Below are 19,222 nucleotides of genomic sequence, written 5' to 3' on the forward strand. Positions count from 1 at the left end.
TTAGATCTTCGGCTGGTGCGAGACGTCTAGGATCATCATAGGCACGTTCCCCGGCTATTGCTAGTTGTGTGTTTAGGTTCAGGGTCGCGGTCAGCTCAGGTTCCATCTCCCTAGAGCTCGTTTTGTGTCTGTGCTTGTCCTTTTGTGATTCCCTGCCATTGGGATCATGACAGAGCTCTGCCACAGAATTCACAACACCCTAGCCCCAACCCTAACCCTATCCCTAATGGGAAAATGGAAATAAATACATTTTTTAAAATTTTATTTTTCCCTAACTAAGGGGGTGATGAAGGGGGGTTTGATTTACTTTTATAGTGGGGTTTTTAGCGGATTTTTATGATTGGCAGCCATCACACACTAAAAGATGCTTTTTATTGCAAAAAATAGTTTTTGCATATCTACATTTTGAGAGCTATAATTTTTCCAAATTTTGGTCCACAGAGTCATGTGAGGTATTGTTTTTTGCGGGACGAGTTAACTTATATTGATACCATTTTCGGGCACGTGACATTTTTTGATTGCTTTTTATTACGATTTTTGTGAGGCAGAATGAACAAAAACCAGCTGTTCATTAATTTCTTTTGGGGGGGCGTTTATACCATTCCATGTTTGGTAAAATTGATAAATAGTTTTATTCTACGGGATAGTACGATTACAGCAATACCTCATTTACATCTTTTTTTATGTTTTGGCGCTTTTATACGATAAAAACTATTTTATAGAAAAAATAATTATTTTTGCATCGCTTTATTCTGAGGACTATAACTTTATTATTTTTTTGCTGATGATGTTATATGATGGCTCGTTTTTTGCGGGACAAGATGATATTTTCAGCGGTACCATGGTTATTTTATATTTGTATTTTCGATTGTGTGTTATTCCACTTTTTTTCGGCGGTATGATGATAAAGCTTTTTTTGCCTCGCCTTTTTTTAGGGTGATCACTGAAGGGGTTAACTAGTGGGACATTTTTATAGGTCGTGTCATTACGGATGCGGCGATACTAAATATATGTACTTTTATTGCTTTGGGGTTTTTTTTAGATAAAGAAATGCATTTATGGGAACAATATATATATCTTTCCTTTATTTAGGAATGTATTATTTTTTTACATATGTGAATATTTTTTTTTACTTTATAACATTTCCCCGGGGGGGCATCATGTTATCGGGTCAGATCACTGATCTGACACTTTGCAGAGCACTGTGTCAGTTCAGCAATCTGACAGGCACTGCAGGGACGCTTGCAAGGTCCTGCAGGCGCTTACAAGCTACCTCCCTGCAGGACCCGGAAGGCCCCCCCGTGGCCATTTTGGATCCGGGCCTGCAGGAGGTAGGAGACCCTCGGAGCAATGGAATCACATCGCATTGCTCCGAGGGTCTCAGGTAAGCACGCAGGGAACCCCTCCCTGTGTGATGCTTCCCTATGCCGCCGAAACACTGCGATCACGTTTGATCACAGTGTGCCAGGGATTGTGCTAGGAGCGCCCCGTGACCGCTCCTGGCACATAGTGCCAGATTTCAGCTGTGATAGCCAGCTGACACCCGGCCGCGATCGGCGTGAGAAGTGTAGACTAGTGGCCCTTTTAGAAGAAAAGGTGCGGGGTCTGGAAGAAAGAATAGCAACTTTGAAACTCATCAAAGAGAATGAAGACTTTCTAGACAGAACAGAAGCATCTCTACTGGTCACAGAAGGTGCAAAAAGTGTCAGAGAACCTCCAAAAGCAGATGAGTGGAAGCATGTGACCAAAAGAAGCAAGAAGACCATGGAGAAATCACCAACCACACAACTGAAGAACCGATATCAAATCTTTGTAGAGGATGAAGATGGCACACCTAAGAATGAAGCAATACCAGCAAGCAAAAAAGAAAAGGGCACACAGCAACAAGTGACAGCAAAAAGTACAGCCAAGAAGCAACGAAGAGTGGTGGTGGTGGGAGACTCACTACTGAGAGGCACAGAAGCAGCCATCTGCAGACCGGACATAACTGCAAGAGAAGTATGCTGCCTTCCAGGTGCGATGATCAAGGATGTGACCGATAGGATACCAAAGCTCTTCAGCTCCAAGGACGTCCACCCATTTCTTCTGATACATGTTGGCACCAATGACACGGCAAGGAAGGACCTACCGACAATCTGCAAGGACTTTGAAGAGTTGGGGAAGAAAGTAAAGGAACTGGATGCACAGGTAGTTTTTTCTTCTATCCTTCCAGTAGACGGGCATGGCACCAGGAGATGGAACAGGATCCTTGATGCAAACAACTGGCTAAGACGATGGTGCAGACAACAAGGATTTGGATTCCTGGACCACGGTGTGAATTACTGGTATGATGGACTCCTCGCCAGAGATGGACTACACCTCAACAAACCTGGGAAACACACATTCGCCAGAAGACTCGTTACACTCATCAGGAGGGCGTTAAACTAGAAGAAGAGGGGACGGGAAGAAAAACATTAGACTCGAACAAAGACGACCCAGGAAAACATACTCAGAAGGGAGGTAAGAACATTTCTAAAACAATCCACAGTGAGGAGATTGGAACAAAACAAAATCCTCTGAACTGCATGCTCGCAAACGCCAGAAGCCTGACAAACAAGATGGAAGAACTAGAAGCAGAAATATCTACAGGTAACTTTGACATAGTGGGAATAACCGAGACATGGTTAGATGAAAGCTATGACTGGGCAGTTAACTTACAGGGTTACAGTCTGTTTAGAAAGGATCGTAAAAATCGGAGAGGAGGAGGGGTTTGTCTCTATGTAAAGTCTTGTCTAAAGTCCACTTTAAGGGAGGATATTAGCGAAGGGAATGAGGATGTCGAGTCCATATGGGTTGAAATTCATGGAGGGAAAAATGGTAACAAAATTCTCATTGGGGTCTGTTACAAACCCCCAAATATAACAGAAAGCATGGAAAGTCTACTTCTAAAGCAGATAGATGAAGCTGCAACCCATAATGAGGTCCTGGTTATGGGGGACTTTAACTACCCGGATATTAACTGGGAAACAGAAACCTGTGAAACCCATAAAGGCAACAGGTTTCTGCTAATAACCAAGAAAAATTATCTTTCACAATTGGTGCAGAATCCAACCAGAGGAGCAGCACTTTTAGACCTAATACTATCTAATAGACCTGACAGAATAACAAATCTGCAGGTGGTTGGGCATTTAGGAAATAGCGACCACAATATTGTGCAGTTTCACCTGTCTTTCACTAGGGGGACTTGTCAGGGAGTCACAAAAACATTGAACTTTAGGAAGGCAAAGTTTGAACAGCTTAGAGATGCCCTTAATCTGGTAGACTGGGACAATATCCTCAGAAATGAGAATACAGATAATAAATGGGAAATGTTTAAGAACATCCTAAATAGGCAGTGTAAGCGGTTTATACCTTGTGGGAATAAAAGGACTAGAAATAGGAAAAACCCAATGTGGCTAAACAAAGAAGTAAGACAGGCAATTAACAGTAAAAAGAAAGCATTTGCACTACTAAAGCAGGATGGCACCATTGAAGCTCTAAAAAACTATAGGGAGAAAAATACTTTATCTAAAAAACTAATTAAAGCTGCCAAAAAGGAAACAGAGAAGCACATTGCTAAGGAGAGTAAAACTAATCCCAAACTGTTCTTCAACTATATCAATAGTAAAAGAATAAAAACTGAAAATGTAGGCCCCTTAAAAAATAGTGAGGAAAGAATGGTTGTAGATGACGAGGAAAAAGCTAACATATTAAACACCTTCTTCTCCACGGTATTCACGGTGGAAAATGAAATGCTAGGTGAAATCCCAAGAAACAATGAAAACCCTATATTAAGGGTCACCAATCTAACCCAAGAAGAGGTGCGAAACCGGCTAAATAAGATTAAAATAGATAAATCTCCGGGTCCGGATGGCATACACCCACGAGTACTAAGAGAACTAAGTAATGTAATAGATAAACCATTATTTCTTATTTTTAGTGACTCTATAGCGACAGGGTCTGTTCCGCAGGACTGGCGCATAGCAAATGTAGTGCCAATATTCAAAAAGGGCTCTAAAAGTGAACCTGGAAATTATAGGCCAGTAAGTCTAACCTCTATTGTTGGTAAAATATTTGAAGGGTTTCTGAGGGATGTTATTCTGGATTATCTCAATGAGAATAACTGTTTAACTCCATATCAGCATGGGTTTATGAGAAATCGCTCCTGTCAAACCAATCTAATCAGTTTTTATGAAGAGGTAAGCTATAGGCTGGACCACGGTGAGTCATTGGACGTGGTATATCTCGATTTTTCCAAAGCGTTTGATACCGTGCCGCACAAGAGGTTGGTACACAAAATGAGAATGCTTGGTCTGGGGGAAAATGTGTGTAAATGGGTTAGTAACTGGCTTAGTGATAGAAAGCAGAGGGTGGTTATAAATGGTATAGTCTCTAACTGGGTCGCTGTGACCAGTGGGGTACCGCAGGGGTCAGTATTGGGACCTGTTCTCTTCAACATATTCATTAATGATCTGGTAGAAGGTTTACACAGTAAAATATCGATATTTGCAGATGATACAAAACTATGTAAAGCAGTTAATACAAGAGAAGATAGTATTCTGCTACAGATGGATCTGGATAAGTTGGAAACTTGGGCTGAAAGGTGGCAGATGAGGTTTAACAATGATAAATGTAAGGTTATACACATGGGAAGAGGGAATCAATATCACCATTACACACTGAACGGGAAACCACTGGGTAAATCTGACAGGGAGAAGGACTTGGGGATCCTAGTTAATGATAAACTTACCTGGAGCAGCCAGTGCCAGGCAGCAGCTGCCAAGGCAAACAGGATCATGGGGTGCATTAAAAGAGGTCTGGATACTCATGATGAGAGCATTATACTGCCTCTGTACAAATCCCTAGTTAGACCGCACATGGAGTACTGTGTCCAGTTTTGGGCACCGGTGCTCAGGAAGGATATAATGGAACTAGAGAGAGTACAAAGGAGGGCAACAAAATTAATAAAGGGGATGGGAGAACTACAATACCCAGATAGATTAGCGAAATTAGGATTATTTAGTCTAGAAAAAAGACGACTGAGGGGCGATCTAATAACCATGTATAAGTATATAAGGGGACAATACAAATATCTCGCTGAGGATCTGTTTATACCAAGGAAGGTGACGGGCACAAGGGGGCATTCTTTGCGTCTGGAGGAGAGAAGGTTTTTCCACCAACATAGAAGAGGATTCTTTACTGTTAGGGCAGTGAGAATCTGGAATTGCTTGCCTGAGGAGGTGGTGATGGCGAACTCAGTCGAGGGGTTCAAGAGAGGCCTGGATGTCTTCCTGGAGCAGAACAATATTGTATCATACAATTATTAGGTTCTGTAGAAGGACGTAGATCTGGGTATTTATTATAATGGAATTTTATAGGCTGAACTGGATGGACAAATGTCTTTTTTCGGCCTTACTAACTATGTTACTATGTTACTATGTTACTATGACATACTATCCTGTCACTGGGAATTAAGTCCCAGGTCATCTCGATGGGATAGTATGTCATATGGAATTAAGGGGATAATACACAGGACCCATGTCAGAGTTGTAGCATCTTTGCAATTACCTGATTGTTCACCAGCTTTCATGTTAGCTTTATAGGTGATGGGAAACAACTGGAACATGATAATAATGTGATAACACAGTTCATCTTTGCATCATAGGATCATAGTCCTCTCCAATTGTGTTTGTCAGTTTAGATACTGCAATCGTGGTTGTCAGTGATGGATACTGCAATCATGGTTGTCAATGATAAATGATGCAGTCGTGGTAGTCACTGATGGATGCTGCAGTCGTTGTTGTCAATGATGGATGCTGCAGTCGTGGTAGTCAGTGATGGATGCTGCAGTCGTGGTTGTCAGTGATGGATGTTGCAGTCGTGGTTGTCAGTGATGGATGTTGCAGTCGTGGTAGTCAGTGATGGATGCTGCAGTAGAGGTGGTCAGTGATGGATGCTGCAGTGGTGGTTTTCAGTGATGGATGCTGCAGTCATGGTTGTCAGTGATGGATCCTGCAGTTGTCAGTCCAGATACTGCAGTCATGGTTGTCAGTTTAGATACTGCAGTCGTGGTTCTCAGTGATGGATGCTGCAGTTGTGGTTGTCAGTGATGGATGCTGCAGTCGTGGTAGTCAGTGATGGATACTGTATTATTGGTTGTTAGTGATGGATGCTGCAGTCATGGTTGTCAGTGATGGATGCTGCAGTCGTGGTTGTCAGTGATGGATACTGCAATCATGGTTTTCAGTGATAGATCCTGCAGTTGTGGTTGTCAGTCTAGATACTGCAGTCGTGGTTGTCAGTGATGGACGCTGCAGTCGTGGTTGTCAGTGATGGATGCTGCAGTCGTGGTTGTCAGTGATGGATGCTGCAGTCATGGTTGTCAGTGATGGATGCTGCAGTCGTGGTTGTGTGATATTTGCTGCAGTCGTGGTTGTCCGTGATGGATGCTGCATTTGTAGTTGTCAGTTTAGATACTGCAATCATAGTTGTCAGTGATGGATACTGCAGTTGTGGTTGTCAGTGTAGATACTGCAATCATAGTTGTCAGTGATGGATACTGCAGTCGTGGTTGTCAGTGATGGATGTTGCAATCATGGTTGTCAGTGATGGATACTGGAGTTGTGGTTGTCAGTGATAGATAGTGCAATCGTGGTTGTCAGTGGTGACATGAATTGTAATTGACACAGTCTATTATTACTCAGAAATCATAGCATTGTTACCTTGTGGAACATCTGGATAGTGGCTTTTTCTTCTTGCAATTTTTAACCGCTTCACGACATGCCCAGTACTATTACGGCACATGTTGTGTCTCCCCCTTTCATGTGGGCTCCAGCACTGAGTCCACATCAAAGTCGCGACATGTCAGCTGTTTTGTACAGCTGACATGTGCGCGCAATAGTGGCAGGTGGAATTGCGATCCACCTGCTGCTGTTAACCAGTTAAATGCTGCTGTCAAACACTGACAGCGGCATTTAACTACTGCTTCCGGCCGCGCGGCCGAAAATGCGCTCAGCGACGACCCCCATCACATAATCGGGGGTCAGCGATCTGATGATCGCTGTAGCAGAGCCAATCAGGCTATGCCAGCTTCTAGCCTCCCATGGAGGCTATTGAAGCATGGCTAAAGTAAAACAAAATGTTTTAAAAAATATGAAAAAAAATAAAAAAATATATAAAAGTTTAAATCACCCCCTTTCGCCCTATCTAAAATAAAACACACAAAAAAATCAAACCTACACTTATTTGGTATCGCCATGCTCAGAATCGCCCGATCTATCAATAAAAAAAGCATGAACCTAATCGCTAAACAGCATATCGAGAAAACACCAGAATTACGTTTTTTTGGTCGTCGCGACATTGCATTAAAATGCAATAACGGGCGATCAAAAGAACATATCTGCACAAAAGTGGTATCATTAAAAACGTCAGCTCGGCTCTCAAAAAATAAGCCCTCAACCGACCCCAGATCATGAAAAATGGAGACGCTACGGGTATTGGAAAATGGCACAATTTTTTTTATAGCAAAGTTTAGATTTTTTTTTCACCACTTAGATGAAAAAAAACCTAGACATGTTTGGTGTCTATGAACTCGTAATGACCTGGAGAATCATAATGGCAGGTGAGTTTTAGAATTTAGTGAACCTAGCAAAAAAGCCAAACAAAAATCAAGTGTGGGATTGCACTTTTTTTGCTATTTTACCACACTTGGAATTTTTTTCCTGTTTTCTAGTACAAGACATGGTAAAACCAATGGTGTTGTTCAAAAGTGCAACTCGTCCCGCAAAAAATAAGCCCTCACATGGCCATATTCACAGAAAAATAAAGTTATGGCTCTGGGAAGGAGTGGAGCGAAAAACGAAAACACAAAAATGAAAAAGGGCTGCGGCGGGAAGGGGTTAAGAATCATTTGAACTTAAAAATATGAAAAGTCTTTATTAACGTAACTCCAGTATCGTGATCGAAATCTTCATTCCCTAATTCTATTCCAATTCTGGTAATTTTCCTGACCTATAATATCAGAGCGTACCATGGCAATCAATAATATCCATATAATTATTACCAGAATATTAATATGGAATTTATGTTTGGAATAATAAATCAATAATAAATGATAATACATTATTAACCATATTCTTCATGTCATAGAACATGTTTATGTCATAGGTGTAATTACCTTTAGATATCATTGTGTCTTTTATGTAACAAGTGTTTCCATCTTTATTACTAAAACTGTATTAATAAACTATATTTATTGGGCCAATAATATGTAAGAATGTATAGCCATGAACCAAAATAAGAATATAAATGAATTGAATGAAAGAATTGTATTTAATTCAGAATTGAAACATTTCTCTTGTAATGGAACGATATCATCACTATATTTAATGAAACAATATTCTTGTACTAGACATTACTACATTAAATATTGATTTTTTTCTTCTTGAGATAACAAATAAGAATTAAGGAAAAATGAAATAACAATAAAAATGAAAAATATAAATTAGAATAAAAATAAAAACAAGGCCTTTATATGTTGATGACAAATGCAGAATAGTTATGTTCTCAGTCACACATACATAGTAACATAGTAACATAGTTAGTAAGGCCGAAAAAAGACATTTGTCCATCCAGTTCAGCCTATATTCCATCACAATAAATACCCAGATCTACGTCCTTCTACAGAACCTAATAATTGTATGATACAATATTGTTCTGCTCCAGGAAGACATCCAGGCCTCTCTTGAACCCCTCGACTGAGTTCGCCATCACCACCTCCTCAGGCAAGCAATTCCAGATTCTCACTGCCCTAACAGTAAAGAATCCTCTTCTATGTTGGTGGAAAAACCTTCTCTCCTCCAGACGCAAAGAATGCCCCCTTGTGCCCGTCACCTTCCTTGGTATAAACAGATCCTCAGCGAGATATTTGTATTGTCCCCTTATATACTTATACATGGTTATTAGATCGCCCCTCAGTCGTCTTTTTTCTAGACTAAATAATCCTAATTTCGCTAATCTATCTGGGTATTGTAGTTCTCCCATCCCCTTTATTAATTTTGTTGCCCTCCTTTGTACTCTCTCTAGTTCCATTATATCCTTCCTGAGCACCGGTGCCCAAAACTGGACACAGTACTCCATGTGCGGTCTAACTAGGGATTTGTACAGAGGCAGTATAATGCTCTCATCATGTGTATCCAGACCTCTTTTAATGCACCCCATGATCCTGTTTGCCTTGGCAGCTGCTGCCTGGCACTGGCTGCTCCAGGTAAGTTTATCATTAACTAGGATCCCCAAGTCCTTCTCCCTGTCAGATTTACCCAGTGGTTTCCCGTTCAGTGTGTAATGGTGATATTGATTCCCTCTTCCCATGTGTATAACCTTACATTTATCATTGTTAAACCTCATCTGCCACCTTTCAGCCCAAGTTTCCAACTTCTCCAGATCCATCTGTAGCAGAATACTATCTTCTCTTGTATTAACTGCTTTACATAGTTTTGTATCATCTGCAAATATCGATATTTTACTGTGTAAACCTTCTACCAGATCATTAATGAATATGTTGAAGAGAACAGGTCCCAATACTGACCCCTGCGGTACCCCGCTGGTCACAGCGACCCAGTTAGAGACTATACCATTTATAACCACCCTCTGCTTTCTATCACTAAGCCAGTTACTAACCCATTTACACACATTTTCCCCCAGACCAAGCATTCTCATTTTGTGTACCAACCTCTTGTGCGGCACGGTATCAAACGCTTTGGAAAAATCGAGATATACCACGTCCAATGACTCACCGTGGTCCAGCCTATAGCTTACCTCTTCATAAAAACTGATTAGATTGGTTTGACAGGAGCGATTTCTCATAAACCCATGCTGATATGGAGTTAAACAGTTATTCTCATTGAGATAATCCAGAATAACATCCCTCAGAAACCCTTCAAATATTTTACCAACAATAGAGGTTAGACTTACTGGCTTATAATTTCCAGGTTCACTTTTAGAGCCCTTTTTGAATATTGGCACCACATTTGCTATGCGCCAGTCCTGCGGAACAGACCCTTAATATTTCCATTATTTGGATGTTTTCATATTTGTCATAAAATTGTATTACCAAAATATTGAAATTATGCAACTCTGCATATAATACCCTTCATTAGAATAAAAAAAATAACTTTTTTTTTATAATACTTAATTTTAATATACCCAATAGTACCTTATTAATATTTTTTCTTTAATAAAATGTGTGAAGAAGAGGTAATGATGAAATCTGATGATGTAATCAGGATCAGAAACACATTTCCCCTTAATACCAAAAAATATTATTTTATGAAAAAAACTTAATTTATAAAAAACAAAATTAAAAAAAATTAATTATTTTATAACTGTCATGTCAGCTTTATGCCATATATTTATCTGAAGATGTGTATCCATCTGTGTAACCGTTTAAAAAAAATACTGAATACCATAAAATTATAATTTGGAAAAAAATTGTTCTAAATGTAGATTTTCTTGATAAACCATATTGATGTGTGATTGCGCTTATCCACTATTAACTACATCAATAAATAATAATTACTAAAGAAATATAGAAATATTATCTACTCAAGTCGTGAGGCCACTTTCATACATCAAACGTTATATTCTCTGTTAGCAGCTGCTCATACACACAGCTGTCACTTCACATTTCCACATACATAGGTATGAATACACGTATATTAACCCAAATTATTGTCCTAATTATCAATGCGCATTGTAAACTATTACATTTAATATCTTAATATTTCTTTGAATATTCCCCAAATACACATAACCTAACACTTTGTAAACCATTCTATAGATAGTAGAAACTTGGGAAATAGTTGTACAGCTATACTTGGTACAAGGGTTTGTATTTGTAACTGAACCCTGAAACTTAGGCCTAAAGAATTCCTGTGACTTGCAAACTGAAGCAGGGGTGTATGGTCTCCTTATTATTAGCCCACAGGTCAGATGTCACCTGCTGTGACTATCATGTCATGCAGAAAAGAATATTATTACCATGCAAAGAAAAAAATTGCATTGTTACAAAAAATGTTAACAGCACACAAAAAACAAAATTTAGATTGTTAATTATATATTATTTCTTCTATCTGTTAAATCTATAAAATCATGCAGTTATTATAACTTCCTGTGTAAATAAAGACATAAATCCATGGAAGAGGTTTCTTGATCAAATTACTGCTTTGAAATGAAAATTCTAAGGAAAAATAACAGAAAAAGGTTAATTTCATATTCATTTAGAAACAAAACAATTGAACTATCTTACACATATGTATATATTTAATATATGTATTTAATGTAGTTCTAAGTATTGTGAGGCAGTGACCGGTGTCATATGCGAGGGTCGCTATGTGTCCCCCAGGATGTGCTTAGAAGCATATTAGATCCGCTGGAGTGCCCTGTGCTCACAGCAGGTTGCCTGTGAGACACAGGGAAGAATAAAAGTAAGTGTGAACTGGGTCAAGTTATTTGTCCCAGAATTTATTCAGGAAAACCTGGTATGGGCTTTTATTTTGGAACGGACTGCAGGATGGTAGTGGGGCCGGTCCGTTTCCTCCAGCCCAGATCTTATAGTGGCCCATGGCCATAGAATCTGGAGGATAGCAAGAGAGTTTGGGTGTGTCAGTCTGGTCTGGGAGTCAGACCCAGCAGGAGGCTTGTGCAGAGCTCCTTCCGTGTGGAGAAACACGGGCCAGGCAGAGCCTGAAAAGCCAGACACCCCAGCGTACACGGGGGTGTAATACGCTCACGGCAGCGGACTGTGGACTGTTGTTATTTTTCCCGGCTGCATACCGAAGGACTTGTTTGTTTTCTTTTCCGGTTGTGAGTATGCTGTGAAATAAACAAAACTTTGTTTGAACTTTATATGGGTCACTGCCTATTCACTGCACAGCAAGGACATCGCTACATCACAATTGGTTGGAGAATGCGGAGCAGTGTGAATTAAGGCATACCCCAACGCCATTTGCATGTCTGTTATTAAGCCTGCTACATTGCAATTCAGGCCTACAGACAAAATGTAGGAGATCCTGAGGCAGCTAGTCCTCACACAGCAACAACAGCAACAAACTAATAATCTGTTGCTGCAGCAAATTACAGCCCTGCGAGAGGCACCTCCAGCACCGACCCCGGAACGTCGCGATGCCGGTGACAAGGTCCGCTCCGCTTTGAGGAAATTGAGTCCGGAAGATGACGTGGAAGCTTTCCTCACCGTCTATGAGCGCACGGCAGAACGGGAGAATCTGCCAGCAGCACAGTGGGCTGAAGTTGTGGCTCCGTTCTTGAGGGGTGATGCGCTAAAGGCCTACTTTGACCTCAGTCGGGAGGATGCCCAGGACTATTCCAAGTTAAAAGGTGAGATCCTTGCCCGACTGGGGGTTAATACTTATGTGAGAGCTCAACGGGTGTTTTCTTGGACTTTTGTGGAAGCCCAGCCTGCCCGGTCTCAGATTTTTGACTTATTGCAGCTTGTGAAACGGTGGCTCCAACCTGAGACTTTATCCACAAGTCAGATAGTGGAGAGGGTGGTGGTCGACCGACTGGTGAGGGCTCTGCCAGCGGCCATTCAGTGTTGGGTGGGTCAAGGGGACCCGGGTACCCTAGACCAGGTTGTAGGCCTGGTAGAGCGATATAAGGCCACCCAGGACTTTATACGGGACACTGCTCCGCTTCGGCTGTCACGTAAGGCTCCGCCAGCTCAGGAGTCTGAGAAAAGTCCACGGCCCTCCACTGGGACAAGAGCGGACCGAGTCCGTGCTGAGGGGTTGTCTCGGAAAGAGAGTGACCACAGACCTGTGTCCCCTAAACTGGCTCCAAGGTTACCTCGTGCCACAGTCGTTACGTGTTGGCGGTGCCAAGAACCTGGACATGTGGTTGCTAATTGTCCCCTAACAACAGAACCCATGGACTGCGAGTATACCCGCCGCGTGTCTATGTATGCCCAGCCAGTCTGCATTGCCACTACAGACCCTGCCGGTACCGAACCTCAGCTGTGCAGAGTGCTCGTTAACGGGTACCAAACGGATGCTCTCTTGGACTCGGGGAGCTTGGTGACCCTGGTACACGGGTCCTTGGTTGCTGGGGACAGTTCTATTGGACGAAAGGTGGGGGTAGTGTGCATACATGGGGACCTCCGAGAGTACCCGACTGCGGAGGTCACGTTCTGCACCCCATGTGGAGAGATAAAACATGTGGTGGGAGTGGTAAAAACTCTTCCGTATGGGACTGTGTTGGGTAGAGACTTACCGTTGTTCTGGTCCCTCTGGGAGACCAGAGTTAACCCTCTCAGGGTAAAAAGCATTCCGGGTGCAGAACCCGAAGATCCCGAGTCAGGGATACCTGCCGTAGGGGTCGCCACGATAGGGACAGTGTGTAATCCCGATAGGTTTCCCCTAGAGGTATTTGCAGGGGAAGTGGAAGAGAATCCACCAATTCATGAGCTGGAGGTGTCACCTGGTAAGTTTGGGACTGCCCAGCTCCAGGATCCCACTCTGACCCGGGCAAGGGAAAGAGTAATCGAGGTAAATGGGGTGGCACAACAACCTGGTGCAGAAAAGGAGTTTCCCCGGATGGTGGTCATCCAGGAGTTACTGTACAGGGTTGATAAAGTCCGGGATGAGGTGGTGGAACAACTGGTAGTGCCCCAACCCTATCGTCGGGCGGTGCTCGACATGGCTCACACTCACATATTGGGGGGGCACTTGGGGGCCAAAAAGACATTAGAGCGCATATTACAGAGGTTCTTTTGGCCTGGTGTCTACGCTGAGGTTACAAAGTACTGTGACACTTGTCCTGAGTGTCAACTAACCTCACCCACCACAAACTACCAGAGTCCGTTAGTACCTCTGCCCATCATAGAAGTACCCTTTGAGCGGATAGCGATGGATCTGGTGGGACCAATAGTAAAATCCGCCCGGGGCCATCAGCACATATTAGTAGTCGTAGACTACGCCACTCGGTATCCAGAGGCGATACCGCTCCGGCACACTTCGGCTAAACTAATAGCCCGTGAACTGTTTGCCATGTTTTGTCGTCTTGGGCTCCCCAAGGAGATCCTTACAGATCAGGGAACCCCTTTTATGTCTAAAGTGACTAGGGAGCTATGTAAATTGCTCCAAATTAAACAGTTGCGTACGTCAGTGTACCATCCACAAATCGATGGGTTGGTCGAGAGGTTTAATAAGACCCTCAAGGCCATGCTCAAAAAGGTGGTCGCCAAGGATGGGAAGGATTGGGATATGTTATTGCCATATTTAATGTTCGCCATACGCGAGGTACCGCAGGCGTCCACGGGGTTCTCCCCATTTGAGCTATTGTATGGCAGGCACCCGAGGGGGCTGCTGGATGTAGCCAAAGAGACATGGGAACAGGAGCCCACTTCACATAAGAGTGTTATCGAGTATGTGGCAAGTATGCAGGATCGGATTGCAGTCGTGCAACCCATCGTAAAGGAGCATCTGTTGGATGCCCAGGCCGCTCAGAGCCGTACCTATAATAAAAGGGCCACGGTCAGGTCCTTTAAAGAAGGAGACCGGGTGTTGGTACTAGTGCCAACCCCAGAGAGTAAACTCATGGCCAAGTGGCAAGGGCCGTATGAGATACGGGGAAAGGTGGGGGAAGTGAATTACAAAGTGTACCAACCCGGGAAAAGAAAACCCGAGCAGTTGTACCATGTAAACCTGCTAAAGGCCTGGAAGGACCGAGAATGTTTGGTCACAGATGCAACTACGGTCATACAATCGGAGGTCCCTCTGGCCCTGGCCAAGGACACAGCCAGGTGTGAGGTAAAAGTCAATGATGCCCTCACAAAACAGCAGCGGCGGGAGGCTCGAGCTTTGGTACAGCAGAATATGGATGTATTCTCAGAGCTGCCAGAGTGAACCTCAGTGATTCAGCATGACATTGTCACTGAGCCCCGGGTAAAGGTGCGGATGAAACCGTACCGAGTGCCAGAAGCCTGAAGGCAAGCCATCGCGGCCGAGGTAAAGCAAATGCTCCAGTTGGGAGTCATTGAGGAGTCCCGAAGTGAGTGGGCTAGCCCCATTGTACTTATACCAAAACCTGATGGGTCATTACGCTTCTGTAATGACTTTAGGAAGTTAAATGAAGTGTCAAAATTTGACCTGTATCCCATGCCACGGGTGGACGAGCTAATTGAGAGACTGGGGAAGGCCCAGTACTTCACCACGCTGGATCTCACGAAAGGTTACTGGCAGGTTCCCTTAACAGAGTCAGCGAAGGAAAAGACTGCTTTTATAACCCCAGAGGGTCTCTTTCAATACATTGTCTTACCTTTTGGGTTACATGGGGCTCCGGCCACATTCCAGAGGCTGATGGACATTGTGTTAGCACCACATAGAGATTACGCATTGGCCTATTTGGATGACATAGTCATCTTTAGTACCGACTGGGATACCCATCTGTCCCAGGTACAAGCAGTGCTAGAGTCTCTTAGAGCCGCAGGGTTAACAGCAAACCCAAAGAAATGTGTGATAGGTCTCACGGAAGCCCGGTACTTGGGATACGTGATCGGCCGGGGGGTTATCAAACCTCAAGTGAACAAAATTGAGGCCATTCAAAACTGGCCCAAGCCCTTAAGTTCCAAACAAGTGAGGGCATTCCGTGGCATCATTGGGTATTACCGTCGGTTTATACCCAATTTTGCTGGTAAATCGGCTTCCCTAACGGACCTGTTAAAAGGGAAGAAAACGGTGATGGTCAAGTGGAATCCTCAAGCAGAGGAAGCGTTCCAGTCTCTGAAGTCGGCGTTGTGTGGACAGCCGGTCCTCATCAGCCCCGACTTCAAGAAAACCTTTATTGTGCAAGCCGATGACTCAGAGGTAGGCTTAGGAGCGGTGCTGTCGCAAGAGGTGAACGGGGATGAGCATCCAGTCACCTATTTAAGCAGGAAACTGACCCCGGCATAGAAAAATTATAGCGTAGTGGAGAAGGAGTGCTTGGCGATTAAATGGGCCTTGGAGTCCCTACGCTACTATTTGCTTGGGCGTCAGTTTCGGTTGGTAACAGACCATTCACCCCTTGTCTGGATGAGAAATGCAAAGGAAAGGAATGCCCGAGTCACAAGATGGTTCTTGTCCCTACAAAATTTCAGCTTCTCTGTGGAACATCGGGCTGGGAAATCACAGGGAAATGCAGATGCCCTGTCACGGGCACCATGTATGCTGACAAATGTTCAACCCCACAAGTCTGAACAGAGGGGGGGTATGTGAGGCAGTGACCGGTGTCATATGCGAGGGTCGCTATGTGTCCCCCAGGATGTGCTTAGAAGCATATTAGATCCGCTGGAGTGCCCTGTGCTCACAGCAGGTTGCCTGTGAGACACAGGGAAGAATAAAAGTAAGTGTGAACTGGGTCAAGTTATTTGTCCCAGAATTTATTCAGGAAAACCTGGTATGGGCTTTTATTTTGAAACGGACTGCAGGATGGTAGTGGGGCCGGTCCGTTTCCTCCAGCTTATAGTGGCCCATGGCCATAGAATCTGGAGGATAGAAAAAAAAACCCCAGCAAGAGAGTTTGGGTGTGTCAGTCTGGTCTGGGATTCAGACCTAGCAGGAGGCTTGTGCAGAGCTCCTTCCGTGTGGAGAAACACGGGCCAGGCAGAGCCTGAAAAGCCAGACACCCGAGCGTACATGGGGGTGTAATACGCTCACGGCAGCGGACTGTGGACTGTTGTTATTTTTCCCGGCTGCATACCGAAGGACTTGTTTGTTTTCTTTTCCGGTTGTGAGTATGCTGTGAAATAAACAAAACTTTGTTTGAACTTTATATGGGTCACTGCCTATTCACTGCACAGCAAGGACATCGCTACATCACAGTATTATTACTGGAGTAAATTTTAATTATGTCACTATACATATAAAAATACAGTTATACAGTCTCTACTTATACAAATATATACTACTAGATGGTGGCCCGATTCTAACGCATTGGGTATTCTAGAATATGTATGTATATAGCAGCCACATAGTATATAGCACAGGCCACGACATATTCTTGAATACCTGATGCGTTAATACAGGCCACGCAGTATATAACAGTGGCCACGCAGTATATAACAGTGGCCACGCAGTATATAACACAGGCCAAACAGTATATAACACAGCCTACGCAGTATATAACATTGCCCACATAGTAAATAACACTGGCCACGTAGTATATAGCAGCTATGTAGTATATAACGCAGCCCACACAGTATATAACACTGCCCACATAGTATATAACACAGCCCACGTAGTATATAGCAGCCATGTAGTATATAACACAGCCCACGCAGTATACAACATTGCCCACATAGTATATAACACTGGCCACGTAGTATATAGCAGCCATGCAGTATATAACGCAGCCCACTCAGTATATAACATTGCCCACATAGTATATAACACTGGCCATGTAGTATATTATTATTATTATAGCGCCATTTATTCCATGGCACTTTACATGTGAGGAGGGGTATACATAATAAAACAAGTACAATAATACATAGTAACATAGTAACATAGTTAGTAAGGCCGAAAAAAAGACATTTGTCCATCCAGTTCAGCCTATATTCCATCATAATAAATACCCAGATCTACGTCCTTCTACAGAACCTAATAATTGTATGATACAATATTGTTCTGCTCCAGGAAGACATCCAGGCCTCTCTTGAACCCCTCGACTGAGTTCGCCATCACCACCTCCTCAGGCAAGCAATTCCAGATTCTCACTGCCCTAACAGTAAAGAATCCTCTTCTATGTTGGTGGAAAAACCTTCTCTCCTCCAGACGCAAAGAATGCCCCCTTGTGCCCGTCACCTTCCTTGGTATAAACAGATCCTCAGCGAGATATTTGTATTGTCCCCTTATATACTTATACATGGTTATTAGATCGCCCCTCAGTCGTCTTTTTTCTAGACTAAATAATCCTAATTTCGCTAATCTATCTGGGTATTGTAGTTCTCCCATCCCCTTTATTAATTTTGTTGCCCTCCTTTGTACTCTCTCTAGTTCCATTATATCCTTCCTGAGCACCGGTGCCCAAAACTGGACACAGTACTCCATGTGCGGTCTAACTAGGGATTTGTACAGAGGCAGTATAATGCTCTCATCATGTGTATCCAGACCTCTTTTAATGCACCCCATGATCCTGTTTGCCTTGGCAGCTGCTGCCTGGCACTGGCTGCTCCAGGTAAGTTTATCATTAACTAGGATCCCCAAGTCCTTCTCCCTGTCAGATTTACCCAGTGGTTTCCCGTTCAGTGTGTAATGGTGATATTGATTCCCTCTTCCCATGTGTATAACCTTACATTTATCATTGTTAAACCTCATCTGCCACCTTTCAGCCCAAGTTTCCAACTTCTCCAGATCCATCTGTAGCAGAATACTATCTTCTCTTGTATTAACTGCTTTACATAGTTTTGTATCATCTGCAAATATCGATATTTTACTGTGTAAACCTTCTACCAGATCATTAATGAATATGTTGAAGAGAACAGGTCCCAATACTGACCCCTGCGGTACCCCACTGGTCACAGCGACCCAGTTAGAGACTATACCATTTATAACCACCCTCTGCTTTCTATCACTAAGCCAGTTACTAACCCATTTACACACATTTTCCCCCAGACCAAGCATTCTCATCTAATCTTGAACAATACAAGTCACAACTGGTACAGGAGGAGAGAGGACCCTGCACTCGAGGGCTCACAATCTACAAGGGATGGGTGAGGATACAGTAGGTGAGGGTAGAGCTGGTCGTGCAGCGGTTTGGTCAATCGGTGGTTACTGCAAGTTGTAGGCTTGTCGGAAGAGGTAGGTCTTCAGGTTCTTTTTGAAGGTTTCGATGGTAGGCGAGAGTCTGATATGTTGTGGTAGAGAGTTCCAGAGTAGGGGGGATGCACGAGAGAAATCTTGTATGTGATTGTGGGAAGAGGAGATAAAAGGGGAGTAGAGAAGGAGATCTTGTGAAGATTGGAGGTTGCGTGCAGGAGAGTACTGGGAGACGAGGTCACAGATGTATGGAGGAGGCAGGTTGTGGATGGCTTTGTATGTCATGGTTAGGGTTTTGTACTGGAGTCTCTGGGTGATGGGGAGCCAGTGCAGGGATTGACAGAGGGGAGAGGCCGGGGAATAGCGGGGGGACAGGTAGATTAGTCGGGCAGCAG

The 19,222-nt window shown here is 43.3% G+C and overlaps 1 protein-coding gene across 1 annotated transcript in view; it reads left to right on the top strand.

Annotated features, from left to right (window-relative positions):
- The window catches only part of LOC138662952 (zinc finger protein 585A-like), a 187,238-nt gene that overhangs the window by 158,053 nt on the left and 9,963 nt on the right, over positions 1 to 19,222 (top strand). The window contains exon 8 of the mRNA XM_069748964.1: positions 14,841 to 14,846. Coding sequence (XP_069605065.1) covers positions 14,841 to 14,846 — 6 coding nt within the window. The remainder of the gene's footprint in view (positions 1 to 14,840; positions 14,847 to 19,222) is intronic.

Source organism: Ranitomeya imitator, chromosome 2, assembly GCF_032444005.1.
Source record: "Ranitomeya imitator isolate aRanImi1 chromosome 2, aRanImi1.pri, whole genome shotgun sequence".
Classification (NCBI taxonomy): domain Eukaryota; kingdom Metazoa; phylum Chordata; class Amphibia; order Anura; family Dendrobatidae; genus Ranitomeya; species Ranitomeya imitator.